This window comes from Perna viridis, chromosome 14, assembly GCF_037379345.1.
Source record: "Perna viridis isolate PV_CMFRI_1.1 ecotype Kerala chromosome 14, ASM3737934v1, whole genome shotgun sequence".
NCBI lineage: Eukaryota > Metazoa > Mollusca > Bivalvia > Mytilida > Mytilidae > Perna > Perna viridis.
This window is the reverse complement of record NC_142458.1, coordinates 22,234,620-22,250,149: the sequence shown is the minus strand read 5'-3', so window position 1 is coordinate 22,250,149 and position 15,530 is coordinate 22,234,620. Positions and strand designations below refer to the sequence as shown.

The 15,530-nt window shown below is 32.9% G+C and overlaps 1 protein-coding gene and 1 pseudogene across 1 annotated transcript; one reads left to right on the top strand and one right to left on the bottom strand.

The window, feature by feature from the left end:
- Positions 1-2,182: 2,182 nt before the first annotated feature.
- LOC148598647 (uncharacterized) lies at positions 2,183-12,909 on the top strand. Its single transcript, XM_088561396.1, has 4 exons — positions 2,183-2,337; positions 5,567-5,696; positions 6,303-6,469; positions 10,843-12,909. The coding sequence occupies exons 1-4, from the start codon at positions 2,274-2,276 to the stop codon at positions 10,908-10,910; spliced, it is 429 nt and encodes a 142-aa protein (XP_088417522.1). The 5' UTR covers positions 2,183-2,273; the 3' UTR covers positions 10,911-12,909.
- On the bottom strand, positions 7,144-8,814 carry LOC148598648 (uncharacterized; annotated as a pseudogene).
- Positions 12,910-15,530: the final 2,621 nt, after the last annotated feature.

Here is a 15,530-nt window from a genome sequence, read left to right as displayed (position 1 = left end):
TATGTTTTATAGTTGTACTTTTGCAAGTTTACACGTTGCACATTAAAAAAAATAAGGCGTAATTCGGTACAATGACTTATTTCAGACTACGAAGGACATCTTGATAAAAGTCTAAAAGTACAAAAAACTGCCTCAAATTATCTTTAATAAATAGCGTAATGAAACCACCTAAAATGTTTGACTAATGTTGTGTGAACTTGTCAATAGATACTAACCACTTCCTTTTTATAACCAAAGAAAAATAAATTGATAATTCTGACAAGGATGTATCACATTCCAAATTTATTCCCCTTACGAGTTATCTAATTTAAAATTCACATCCCTAGTCTGAAATATCATTTAAAAAAACGAAACATTATTGTCACTTTTGATAAATAACCAATTGGATATTTCTTTTATCTATTATAGGTTTATACGAGATAAAAGTGCAAAAGAAAGAAAGTTATATTTATTTTTCTCTACTCATCGAAGTTTTTGATATAAACATACTCTTATTTGGCCTTTCACAAGGCATTGTTACCATCCTCGTTGCGTATTGTCATGACCGACACAATTATTCAAGGGTGAATCGATGTAAGGATTATGTGTACTTGCTTTGTTTACATCCGCTTCGAAAAATTCTCTTTAGAAATATAAATGTCGGGACTGCGCGATAACAATGACTTACACCTTTATGGACCTTTGGTCCAAACGAAGACATTGTAAAATACATGTATTTGTTCAACAAAATCAAATTATAGACGGTAATTTTGCGAAATATGTCAAATTCATAATTATGTTGCTTTTGTAGATGGTTAGTTATCGAAATGAGTATAGAATAGAATAAAATATTTTTGTGTTCCAATCAAGGACCCTGAAAGGTTTCAGTTCGTAAAGAAAAGGGAAAAAAACGGACATGGTAAAACTTAACAAATGCGAAAGCGTATAATCTAAATGTAAAATTATAAATATTTTTAGAGATAACCAACTGGGCTTCAGTAAGTGTTATCATGTTTCCTCCCGTCTGTACGTGCTTCCATTTTACTTTTGTCGGTTAAGAACTTTTCAGTCACAGTTGCTTTCTGCGTATGCTTAACGACTTTCTTGAGGATACTTGATGAAGGAATATCGACCGTAAATTGTGCTGTGAAACAATTTAAATTTTAGATGATTGGTTACATGTACAAAAGTAACGAAATGAAGCAATAATCTATCAATCCTTATTGACCTTAGAAAGATGTTGCACCTAGTTCTGTTATATTCGTTGGTAATAATCTGCCCTGTAAACGATTGGTCTACTAAAACTCTTATTTTTCCAACCGTCTAGTATCTACTATTTGAAATATAAGTACTAGCACTTACGTTTAGATTACAAAATCACCCATCATATAAATACATGTATACTAAATAACAAATAACTTATTACAGTGCATTATGCTTGTCTGTTGTGTTTCACATATATCTTAAATAGAAATCCACCTGCAATTTATATGGTTGCAAATATTAAACAAAATCAAACGATACAATAGAATTATAGTTCAACGTCATGATTGCGTATCCAATTGGTCCAGGGATTCATAACATGTCTGATTTTGAAATTAATAATATTTTTTTTTAAATTCAATCGAACAATCGAACAAATCTAAACATTTTTTCCTTTTTTATATTTATTCTTCTCATAAGGTATTGCGATAAAACATGAAATTCTGGTTCCTCTGTACATACCATCTCCGTGTCTCTTGTACTTGATTTTTCTATTCCAATGAATTTGAAATGCTTTAGGGTATTGTTTAGATTGTGATATTTGAAGCTCCTTCAGCATAGTGCTTGGTTCACCTATATACACATCATGTTTGCAAATCGTATAAAAACCGCGTACACAACATTAGCCATTTCCACAGTGGAGGTTTCTATCAACTTGAAATGGTTTACCTAACCTTCTTGTTACTTTCAATGGAATATTCTTTCACAGGTCCTGCTACAAAGCTTACTTTTATTTATTTTTATAAAAATATGAATCTATAAAAAAGAAATTTTACAAAAAACACCAAAAAAAAAAAAAAAAAATAAAAGAGTCCAAACCAACCTATAAATACGTTACAATGTGCTACATAAGTTATTGCAACTGCAACAAAAAAAAAAATTAGCATCATTTTAGTGATGAAATGTCAAACCAATCGTCTCCTTTTGCATGACTTAACATTACAGTATAAAAACTAAGGTATAAATGGGTTAAACGATTGAAATATGCAATTTAAACTAACATATCTTGTTTCTTTATTTTAAATCAGCATATGGGATTGAGGAGAATGGACTTCAGAAAAATTAATCATGTTTTTGCTTTAATAGGATACTTCGGTAAGATTTATTATTTCATATGTCTTTTCAAGGGAAGTTTTAGCTTTGTTTACTTGAATTTACACAAGCATTTGCTTATTTTCTTCTTCATTGAATACAAGTTTAATCAGTTTCTAACTCCAAAGTTCTCAAATATTTCAGTACATTTAAAAATAACAATTATCTGAAAATTATTAACATAATAACTCTACTCCGGGAGAATACCACAGTAGGGTTCTTTAACGTGCGAGGAACGTGGCATCTTTCCCAACACGGTGCACAACTATGGTTTGCGGTCAGGTTTTCCGTATTATAGCCTGACAACCCCAGCAAGTAACACGCCAGGGGGACCCCATTCCACCACCTGGGGCACACATCCCAGTTGTTCTGTGGGCAGAGCGCCCTAGCCCCCGGCTAGGGTTCTGAGCACTATTTAGTCGCCTTTTACGACAAGCTTAGCGCTGCTACAGGCATATTCTTTTAACACCCGAACCTGCACGGGGTCTCAGAAAATGCGAACAACGTCCACTCTTCAAGAATGCTGTCCTCAAATGATCTTGTCATATATTTAAAAAGAGTGTAGAAGTTCTATGATTAACATATATTTTTTTCGAAATGAAAAGACCACTCTATCAATCTGCAAATTCAATTTGTCGTCATTGTCGATTTGAAATATGAAAAACAACCAAATCAGTCCTATAGATAGAGAAGATCACACCAAATCAGTTAACGACAAATATATGAATAGATCACACATGTCCATGAGATATAGATGTACATTCCATATCGGTCATAGAGAAAGCGATAAACAAACCAATTCAGTTCTTGATACAGATTTGAACCAACCATTTAAGGTTTTAAGACAGAAATGAACCGATCAACAAAGTACTTGAGACAAAATTCAACACACCAAAACAGTCCTTGACACAGAGTTGCGCAGCTCGACTCAGTCCTTGATACAAACTAGTCCTTAAGACAGAGAAGAACAATTCTCCTAGTCATTAAGACAGAGGCAAACAGACTGAATCAGTCCTTGAGACAAAGTTGAACAGACCGTATTGGTCGTAGAGTCAGAAATGAAAAGACCGAATCATTTCTATTTCCTACATGATTGTTTGTTTGTTTGTTTGTTGGGGTTTAACGTCCGAGCAGCAATATTTCAGCTATATTCAGACAATGAACATGAAATGGATGATATAATGAACATGAAATGAAAAAAAAAAGGATAGGTCACAAGGATAATAGGGTCGACAAACTTCGATTGCCACTCGAAAAAGGGGGGATGGGTAAGATCGGGCAATTTAGCCTCTTGTGGCGGAGCGCAAAGGTTCCTACTCCTATCGAATACCACATCAGGGTTCTTTAACGTGCGAGAAACGTGGCATCTTTCCCAACACGGTGCACCACTATGGTTTGCGGTCAGGTTTTCCGTATTATAGCCTGACAACCCCAGCATGTAACACGCCAGGGGTACCCTATTCCACCACCTGGGGCACACATCCCAGTTGCTCTGTGGGCAGAGCGCCTAGCCCCCGGCTTGGTTTATGAGCACTATTTAGTCGCCTTATACGACAAGCTTAGCGCTGCTGCAGGCCTATTCTTTTAACACCCGGACCTGCACGGGGCATTTTTTTTATTTCCTAAATGAACTGTCCGAATAAGTCTCTGAGCCAGAGATCAAAAGACCAGAACTGAACAGACCGAAACAGTCTTTTAAACAGAGTTTAACCGATCAAATCAGTCCTACGGAGAGAGATGTAAAGACCAACTATGTTCTTCAGACCGAATCAGTCTTTGAAGCCGAAGTGAACATACTGTTCCAGTCCTTGAGACAAAGTTGAACAGACCAGATCGATCTCAAAAACAAATTACTAAATACGATGAATGAAGCTATTTGTATTATTCATCATCTAAATGAACAGTATATGAGATGGTGCTTACAGAACTTCACATTATCTATTTTTGTACGCAGTAAAGCGATTACTAGCATAAATTTTCTTCATCATAAGATGTTTTGTTTTATTTTGTCTTTTAAAACATATTACTTTAGATTACACTCTCTTTATTACTTTAGGGGTCACCGACCATTTACGCTGTCTATCCGCCCCTAAAATATAGGTCATTTTCCACATAATTCATTCAAATTTAACAAAATTTGGTCCTTCTTGACAAACTATGGTAAAAAAATATAACAACTAAGTTGCTAAGTTTTTCACGTACATATATATCTCCAAAACCGTTAGGTATAGCCAAATTCTGAGAAAGGGTAAAAGTGTTCAGCATGATAAAATCTACCTGTCTTGAAATGTACATTTTAATTCATTAAACCATGTTGCAGTTATTGATTTTTGACGTTTTATGAACTAGTTTTAATATTATTGCTTCCAAAAATATTCTCATTTGACACTACTTGATCAATTGGAACCAAACTTAGTATGAATGTTCCTTGGTGTATCCTGCATAAAATTGAGTAGAGATATTTGATCCATCGGAAAACATGACCGCTGGTTTTAAGAGTAATCAAGGGAACCAAGATTATAGCGGTAATCAAAAGAATGTAATCCAGGGACAAAGACCAGACATGGAAAACAGACACACACAACAAAGAACATAGAACAAAGGGATCAGTTTGTCGGTTATATTTCCAAAATCGTTAAGTTTAAGTCAAATTATTTTAATTGCTGAAATGATCTTGATTAGAAGGCCTACAAAAGTCTCCATCGATAAAAAAGTTGACGACCCTTTGTAAGAGTTATTACCCTTGATGGATGAAAAATGATGTTTTCAGCCAATATCTTGAAAACCATAATAGATAGAAAAAACTTTCAAGTAGTGAAATAATTCTTCTTGAGTCAAAATTGTTGGACACCTTGTTAAATTTATTGCCCTTGAAATGCAAAATTCAACCAGGGGAGCGATTCAGGCTCCTGGGAACCTCATGCCTAAGTATCAAAATACCTTCAGATTCAAATCAAACGATACAGAACATAGAGATAGGGTATTCCTAGAAAAGCTAAGGACGCTTACCCTACTGATGCACCTGGTCCATATTCCCAGTTTTTAGTGTATGATTTTAGATACTTTATTTTCTAAATTGTGTATGTTTGTTTTCCATGTCTGGTCTTGGTCCCTGGATTTCATTCTTTTGATTACTGCTATAGCCTTGGTTCCTTGATTATTCTTGGTAAAGTTGATTAAATAATCAATGCTTAAAGCTTATATTACAAAAATGCATAATGTTTACTTATAGGCTACATTGTTGGAGGAGAGACTTGTTACAACTCTGGCTATAGTTACTACTGTTCTGGCTATTGTTCGGGGCTTTTTGGGTCCGAGACCTGCAACTATTACTATTATTACTATTACAGTGCTGCAACACTGTAAGTATCTGAACAAGAAACGGTGTATTGAGTGTGACGCAATGAATTATATGGAACCATATTCCGGAAACCAAGAGGATTTATTGTTTTTAATTTGTTTATATCTTGAAAAAAACACAAGTTTTTGTTCAAAAAAAATGTTTTTATTTGGTTGGGGCGTGAGGTAACAATTTCCTTAAAAAACAAGTGCTTTTAAAAAAAAAAGGTCCTTAGAATAGTACTTATTGTAATTGAACTTAAATTTGATACTTTCTATTGTGAAGTCATCTCAAGTTATGAGTTTTTGTGAAAAAGCGACCAGGAGCAATTGCGGATGATCGGATTATGAATATACAAACGTACATAAAGTATTTAAATAAATGCGTTACTCCCCGTCCAAAAAAAATAAAAAATAAAAAAAATAAAAAAAAAATAAAAATAAAATTCGAACCATCTGATTTGACGGAATAAAAAAAAACATTAATGTATCAATTTTGGGAAGTACAAATTTAACATTTCAATTGATAAATGTGTGTTTTCTATCTGGTTTATTTCTATCACTACTAATATGTTTATCATATATGTTAAAATATCAACCAATCTGTATCTTCCTTTCATTTGTTTTAGGTCAACAGGTGCCTACGTCGGGATAAGCATAGGAGGTTTCATTTTTTTTATAATAATGATCGCCGTTATCATTGCAATATGTAATGCCTGTACAAAAACTGCTGGATACAGTGGACGCATGGTGCACCCTTCCCATACTACTGTTGCAGTCGTTGCCCCCCCTAACCGTTAGTATTTCTTAATTTGATGAGCAAGGCGAATAAACTTGGACAGATTTATGAAAAATCTGTAAATTCGATGGAAAAAATATAAGTTCAATATAGGACTCGCCATATATAGTAATTAAACAATAGTTTTAAAGTGATCAGGAGGATTGCCAATATGGATACTTTTATCATGAATGAAAACAGAGTTCAATGAAGTTTTGAAGACGCAGTTTTATTTTTAAGATATGAAAATGATAAAAATAGACATTGCTGAAGAATGTTCAGTCGCTGTTTTTGTACGAATCATGCAAAATCTGAAAAATGTGATACACCCCAAAACAGGCAAAATATTTTTATTTTTGTTATTAAGTAGTTTTATGAATCTATTCGTGAGAGTTATCTCCCTTAATTTTAAATCTACAGTACATTTCATATAATGTTATTAAACTAAATGTTAATTTCTGTTTACTATGGTAATTCAAACAAAATATCAAAAATAAAAAATATGTACGGTACCGTCCAGGGTGTTCGCGCATCTAAGGGTATGAGTGTAATTTAGCACTTGTCTAAGATGTATCAAAGAAAGATACTGAACCCCCCCCCTTTTTGATATTTTCGATGTGTTTCGCATGCCCAGTTCGATTAGGCATTTTGGAATGAATAATGGAATGATTTTTTTTAAAAACTGTATGATATTTAATTTAATGCGTTATCTTTAATTATTGTGTAAAATGAAACAAATCCACTTATGAATGGGAAACTGGCACTTGGTTCTGATTTTATGTCCATTTCCACTTATGATTTTTTTTTTAAACTAAGCAATACATTAACTATGTCATGTAATATTCATATGTTCAGTTCAAGATAAAAATCAACTTTTTACTTCAATGTAAGTCATATACTAAACAGAAAGGCGTCTAATTTGTCCAATAGTTTTGGCTAAGAATGATAAGTTATTTCACAGTTTCCACAGAAAAAGTGGTTCTTATATGACATCATTGTTGCCTTGGAACAGTACTTTAGATGCACCCATCCTTTACATGTGTCACATTGAGCCCACTTTACAAAAGAGACTGCAATGTCTAATCTGAGACCCTCAGGCTGAATTCTCTGACAAATGCAACACAATTCTTGATCCTCAATATCATCTTCACCGTTACCTTCTGTCACATTCATCTTCTTTGGCTTAGAGGCTAGAGTTTTCCCCTTCTTTTTGCCTTTTACCTACTTCAGGTCTCTTAGCAGTGCAATGTGTATCATTTTCTTTTGCATTGGTTGATGGGTATGGGGTTTCAAATTTTGCTTTTTGTACGAATATGTTTCGTTAATACCACTTGTCTGTTGTTTTTGTGATGATGTTTGCTTCTGTTTTTCAAGGTCCGTCTCATGAATCAAGTCTCGGAAAGTTTGTTCTGTAATTTGCAGCGCCAAAAGGTGGGACAAATGTTTTCCTTTTTTTGCTTCTTTGGTGCATCATTTTCTTTCTTGGCATTTTCAAAACTAGTGACCTTATCCTGAAATAACACTATTATTAAGGGTTGTCTGTCCTTCCTTGGTTGATTGCTTGGAGCAGAGGACGTTGGCTGATCAGAAGTTGGAACAACACATAGAAATGGTGTTTCTGCATTGAATGGGAATGTTCCTGTTTTCCTAAACCCAGCCATTATATTACCAACTGTCATTGATTTGTGATATGCAGTTCCAATGAGTCCACGCAAAAGCTGTCTAGTGATAACGTTGTTTGTATTGTCATGCAAGTATTTGTGAATTTCTATGTTCAGACTTTTTTTGAAAGGGCTGAAAAACCGAAACATCAAGCGGTTGCAAAATATGACTGCTATGGGGTGGCACAATAAACAAGTGCACATCATCTTTTCTAGCATGATCAATAACATCCAATGGAATATGAATTGCATCATATAACAAGATTAAGGGCCTTTGTGTTACATGAACGAGAAAGTGATTCCTGAAGAAATCTAAGAATATCTCAGATGTAACCCACTCATTTGGCGACGTTGTGAATTTGGAGCCTTCCATTCCATTACAAACAAGTTCTGATGTTAACCTTTGCCCTTACTATTATGTACGGTGGCATTTTTTTACCGCAAGCACTTACTGCTACTACTAGGGTTGGTGTAATGGAACTGCCTGTCGTTACACAATATGGTTGATCCACACATCTAGACAAGATTTTGGGGTGGATTATGATCATGTGATATACCCGTTTCATCAACATTCCATATTCTTCCTGGTTGATCAATTAGACTATGTCTGTCCAATATCTGTTTTAATTCATTTAAGTGTGAAGATATGATCTCTGGAGTGATTGCACTATGAACTTTTCCCCTCTTTTTGGGATTTGTCATTTTAACTTGAGGGTTTCTTTTCAAAAGGGCGTGGAACCAATGTTTAGTAGTTTGTGAGCTATTCCCTTTTGCTCTTGCCCTATTAGCAGCTATCTCAAGGATCTGCCATCTCGCATACCCATATCCCCGATCCGTCATATACACAGTATTGTGCAAGTTGTGCCTCCTGATTAGGTGTAAAAAGGTACGTCCTCCCATCTTGAAATCATTTCCCCTAGATTTACTCAATCTTTCACGTATTGTGCATTCTGGAATGTTGTGAAGTTTTCCTGAAGTTCTGATTGATATTTTTGTCAATATAATGTCATCAATTGCCTCCCTGTATAATTTTGTTTCCTTTTCTTTGGAGCCATGATCTGTAAAATTAATTGATTTTTTTTTAGTTAATTTCAAAATATATGGTACTCCAATATTAGACAAAATTACAATATGTAAACAAAAATAGCTTTTATATTTTCTCAATATCTGGTGGTGTTCCATAAAGGAGGATAGATTCACTATGACTAACAATAAACAATGAAATCTTCCCTTTATTGGTTTCCAATTTAGGTCACGTGGATGTGAAAGTATTTCATTCATAAAATGGTTGTGCAGACGACGTTGCGTTGTTCACCGCACCATTTACAAAAGATCTTTGCACAACCATTTTCATGTTTTTCATTTATTTGAATCGCTGAATGATAAAATTAAACTTTAAAGTCCTTTATTGCAACAGAATTACATATTTAGTCAGAAGACTATTTTTCAATATGGTCCTGCATTATATACATGATGTACAACATAAAGTATAAAATACACATTAAATGAAATACCTATTTTAAATAGATAATATTACATATATATGATAGGAATTCACTACATAATGTCTGGTTATTAGTCGAGATGTTAAAGTAACTATCTAAGTATGTCCTTTGAAAACAATTGATTGTAGAACAGTTTTGTTTATGCTGGATTGTAAATTATTCCATAACATGCTACCTGACATACATGTAACAAAGGATCGTTTGAAATATTCTTTGGCTTTTGGAATATGTAATAAATTTCTTTCGCTCTGTCTGGTATTTTATAGAGCTCACCTCATGTACATATTTAAATGCATCAAGATATTCAGGTGTTAAGTGACTTGAACACTAAAATAGCTTTTATGTACATAAAAAAATCAGGCATTGACATCCACCTCAATCTGTTAAATAATACACTATATGGTGTCATAATATTATGCACATTCAAAATTATACCTGCAGCTTTTTTCTGTGGTTTAAAAATCTTATCTATATTTGCCACATTTATATACCCATAAAAGCGCTACAGGTGACACAGAGCTTTTTAAACGTTTTAAACCGACAATTTTCTTAGATATCTTTCTGGTAAATAACAATCAATATTAACACCTAAAAATTTGGAATGTGGAACAGTTTCTAATACAATATTGTCAATAAGTTTTATTTTTAGATTGTAAAATGGGGATTTCTAGCTCCGACATTTGTTTACATTAGTGACCGCATAGTTTATTATTATTTACGTGATTTTTTTAGCATTTATAATTAAAACAAATATATTAAACTATATATTTACTATATATACTTACGGTTTGGAGGTCCGACACATTAAAGCATTTTTTGAAATTGTATCTAGTCCGTCTGCAAAATTGTACACGTGCGGATATTACGTATGCGCGAACTTACCGGATGCGCGAACACCGGGTACAAGCCTGTAGGCTTTTTACCTGTGAATCACGTTTTACATGTTTCTTAGATGGAGCAATACTTAACAACTGTTTCACTTAGCATATATCGATAATTTTTATTAATTTTGTTAATTTTTTTAGTTATTCTTTTTTAATCAAAAACCCTTGGTATTTATCTATTGAAAAAAACTTAAGTATTGTTAAGTCAAACCTTACATCTTACATTGGAAAAGTAATTTATAAAAAAACAATAAAAAAAAGGAACAAGAAAATAATGAACTGATATAGATACTGCAAACAACAAACTAACAGCGCTTCGTTTAATTTTTTTTTTATTTTAGCTCATCAAAATACTGGAATGAATCCTGGAGTTATTTATCCTCCTCCAACATCCGGACAACCGATCTAGTTTCAACCTTTATCGTATACTCCAAGTCAGTATCAACCATGGACAAATAATCAATAAAAAAATCCGTACTTCAATCTCTTATGTAAAATCTATGCAATATTTACATTCTACAAAATTCATATGCATATGGCTGTGATAGCAAACAAATATGATTCCGTCCACATTTAAGAAACAATAAAATGTATCTAGATTTCGCTTTTTCATTGATGGTTTGTACTAACAATAGACTGAAACTTGTTTAAATCAAGTATGCATTCAAGCAATAGTGGGCTTTAAAAGGTTTTACTATCTTATACGATTATTTTGTTAATACAAAACAAATAACAAGATAATTCATGACACATATATGATTTACATAATCACAAATGATAATCAATATAATCAATACATTAGTTTATAGTAAGAAGTGTGTTCATTCTTGTTGACATACTATGTCGGCGAAACTACATAGCTAGGTATTATGATCAACTGTTGTGCTGTAAAAATGTATTTGTCCTATGCATTTTTTAAACTTTACCTTTAAATTTTCTTTTTCGATGATTATTTACTATTTCCGTTTTATTTTCATCATGAGACTTTGTGATATTCAATGGTATTGCACATGCAGCCGCTCCATTGTTGTTGGTGAAACCTTTTTACTCTACCATGATAGAGTTTATCGGAGAGCTATATTACTCAGCTTAGGATTTTATCGGACTGTACTCGCAATGATACAAGTGCAACTGGCACAGCAGATCATGCTGACCCTTCCGCAGCACATATTTTCTAATCAGTTTTATTTACACCCTTTAAATAAGACTATTTGCTACGTATTTATCATTAAAATGAACGCTTACATCACAATTTAGATTATTATTTTAATTAACAATAACCACTGCCTTGTGCAGGGAATATAAACTTGAAAATAAAACTATTATTTCAAATTTCACTCAGGTCACTAATGTTACATATACCAGCGATTGTTTGGATAAAGTAGCATGGGTTTCATTTTAAACTCCTCAAACTTTACCTTGTCATCAAATCATCCATTTCAGGTGTTACTTCAGTTAAAAAAAAGAAACCGTCTACTGAAAAAAACACACACTTATTCCGTGTCTCAATTCTTCCCCCTCCCCAACCAAAACAAAAGTAAAATCGAGAAGAAAACCAATGATAAGTTAATGAAAAGTTAATCTTGATGAGAGAACATTTTAACTGTAGACAAACAGCACTGTTTGTTTTTTAACCTGTAACTTTGGGTTGAATTCCGCTTCGAATGAAAATGATATAAATATGTTGGATGAATATAGATTCACTTTTCATAGAAACATTTTGATTTATGTTTGACTTATTTTTCATTAAGCAAATATATAAGATACCGTTGACATAAGATGATATGGTTTATCATCTTTATCTTTCTCTTATGCTTGTAAAGACAATACATGTACAAAAAGGAAATGAACAATTATTGGCTGTTTGCTTTTTTTTATTCATTGCTTCATTTCAAAAAAATGTTTCTTATTATGTTGACTGCGTTGTGTTTTTAGTTTGATAAGTTTTAAGAATGCAATAGTCATTTAAAATATATCTTTCGCATTATGAGACAAACAATTAAATAGTGCGGTCTTTTCAATGGGATCAACGATTTAAAATAAGCATGTTATGTCTTTGTATGTATATAACTTCAAACTTAAGTTTCATGAATTTTAGTATTTTAATGTACACACGGATTTATGTTGTATTATTGTTTTATTATTATACATGTTATGTTTGATAATAATTTTTAGACGCAGAATGGGTTTTCATCATTTCTTTTTATTGGCACAAGCAAAGAGAGCCAAGCTGTGACCCTACTTTTTACAAATGTTTGATGTCAGTTATATCGACTTGATTGATATCAAACGCTAGTAAAATGATACTAACACTAATAATTACAGTTGATGGTTTCGTTTTATATATTTGTCATTTTGCTTTTGTAATTTGTTATATCGGCATTAAAAACGTCTTTTTGGGATAGTAATTGATTCGTTTATTCATACCTATATTTCATAGGTTTCTGTAAGTTAAAGTATTGCATGAAAAGATGTATTATTTTGTATTGCTGATTTCAATTTTCCTATGCTTTCTTTACCTTTATGTTTTATTTTTTCGACTTGTGTCTAGGACAATTTGGACCAAAAACCATTAAAACAATTTCAATTATTTTCTTCAGCATATTGATGTTTTCTCCTATACATTTGGACTTTCAATTCAACTGTCAACTTTAAACCAGAAAACTCTCGGTTGGTTTACATTAGTCATATTAATGATGGTCTTAGAACCTAGACCACTAGAACCCGACAGTTAAACCCAAACATTCTGGGAAGGAACATGAAATCCCATCAGCAAATAATATAAGAATAAGTAATAATCGGTAATAATTTACATGCTAGAAAGGCATTGCAGCTATAATATATATACATTTAACCTTTCGTTGACGTCATTCTAGTTTAGGCTTTGGATTACTTGTTCAATATGTTTTCACTATCTAAAAGAGTAATCAAGGGAACCAAGGTTATAGCGGTAATCAAAAGAATATAATCCAGGGACAAAGACCAGACATGGAAAACAGACATACACAACAAACCAGCTATTTTCCCAAAATGTTTTGTAATAACACATATGTTGAGTAGTTTTGATACGAATTGTCTCAGTGAATCACTTCTGGTGGAGTTACATCAGACCATCGATTGTTCTGAGGCCATAGCTAAAATTAGTAAACATACTGCTAAAGGACTTTTTGATCAAGTTCATGTATGGATATCAGTACTAGGGCACATTTAAAATTACACATACACAAGATGTATGAGGTTCATTTGGGAGAAAGCGACAAATAAAACTGAATGCTTACGCTGGTAAGTGGCTCAACTTGGATTTATTCTAAACTATTTTAATAGCATATTAATTGATTTTTACATGCACATCGTATTCATAATAATTTATTTAATGCTAATGAAATTTGAGTACCAAAACCAATCGTTAAATTATGAAAAAAGACAAATATATAAACCAAAATTCAAATATCGAGGTGACCCAGTAAAGAGAATATTTACTTTTGCATCAAGGGAATCCGTTCTGTTATATATGTTTCTGACAAATGTATTAGTGCCATCTGTGATAATTGTCCCTTGGAATGTGTGTAATAACTGAACAGAAATATTGTAAACTTAATATATACAGTTTCTTTTAAAACGAACATATTTCTAAATGATATATTTCGCTCTTGATGCAGTATTTTTGAAGATTAAATATTTCGAATTGTGCATAGCACTATGGATACTGGCGATAGGTGTTAACTGTTAGTGAAAATTTGCTATGACAATATATAGAATATTCAAAGAGTAATCAAGGGAACCAAGGTTAAAGCGGTAATCAAAAGAATGTAATCCAGGGACAAAGACCAGACATGGAAAACAAACATATACAACAAAGAACATAAAGTAACTAAAATCACACATACAAAGTAACAAAAGGAAATGAGCAACTCGGACTCCACTAAAAACTGGGAGCATGGACCAGATGCACCGGTAGCGTAAGCGGCTCTGCTTTTCTAGAAACCCCGCCGAGTTGCTCATAAATTTCGGGGTAGACAAACGAGGACAGGAAAACTATGACCCGTTGAATAAATCGGTTTTCGTGGTGCAGAGGGATACACCATAATGATCCACGAGTTCATGATGACGACCATAAAACTTCTGTAGTGATGACTTCAATCTTGTAGCAACATCTGCGAAAAAGCATTGACCATAGATGAGAGTTATGCGAAGCAAATATTATTCCTTGTCAATGGCATTGAGAAGACCCAATTTTTGCATTTTAGACCAGTATTTTTCTCCAGTTGTTGTCAAAACTATACATATGTGTAGAATCTTCAATATTGAATGTTGTGCCAAGTCTACTTGTTAATTTTTTGTTTGCGGATAATTTGTTTATGAACGTTGATATGTTATGACATAATAACTTAAGTGCAAGTCCTCATAAAAATACACCTCTGAATTATAAAAGTGATATGAAAGTCATCATTTGAAGCATTCAGGCACTTAGATACGCTTCCTAAACGTGAAACATATTTATCGTGAACATATTTCCTAGTTTGTTTGCTTGTATTTATTTTTGTTTTGGTTGTTGGGGGGGGGGGGGCAAATTCATATTTAAATAGTTTTGTTCATTAACACACCGAGTCCGTTTTAGGGTAATGACGTTTTGTTTAGCTTTTAATCTTGTAAGTATTTCTTACCGATTCATCCAATTGGCAGCATTAACATATTTTATGTTAAACATTTTAGTCCCGGTAAAGTTCATGTTGAAAAACGTTAATACGTCTACAGATAATTCTTTATACACACATTGTCATAGAAAGTGTAGACCACATTACCTCCACCTTCTTTTTTAGTATACAAACCAACGTTGTAAATATAATAATGTGCTCAATTTGTCATTCGCACATACCCACTTGTTGATATCTATGTTAAAGAAAAAGCAACGACTTTTAAATAAAATGTAACATACAATTTGTCGTATGTGCCTTTTTTGAATGCTATTACCATGTCTTAATCAAATTATGATTGTGTTAACAATCAATTCGGATAACGATACCTAGTC

Excerpts from the sequence above, each read along its gene's own strand:
- LOC148598647 (XM_088561396.1), top strand. The coding sequence starts at position 2,274 with ATGGGATTGAGGAGAATGGACTTCAGAAAAATTAATCATGTTTTTGCT. Across the intron at positions 2,338-5,566 it reads TGCTTTAATAGGATACTTCG|GCTACATTGTTGGAGGAGAG; the intron begins GTAAGATTTATT and ends GTTTACTTATAG. Across the intron at positions 6,470-10,842 it reads AGTCGTTGCCCCCCCTAACC|CTCATCAAAATACTGGAATG; the intron begins GTTAGTATTTCT and ends TTTTTATTTTAG.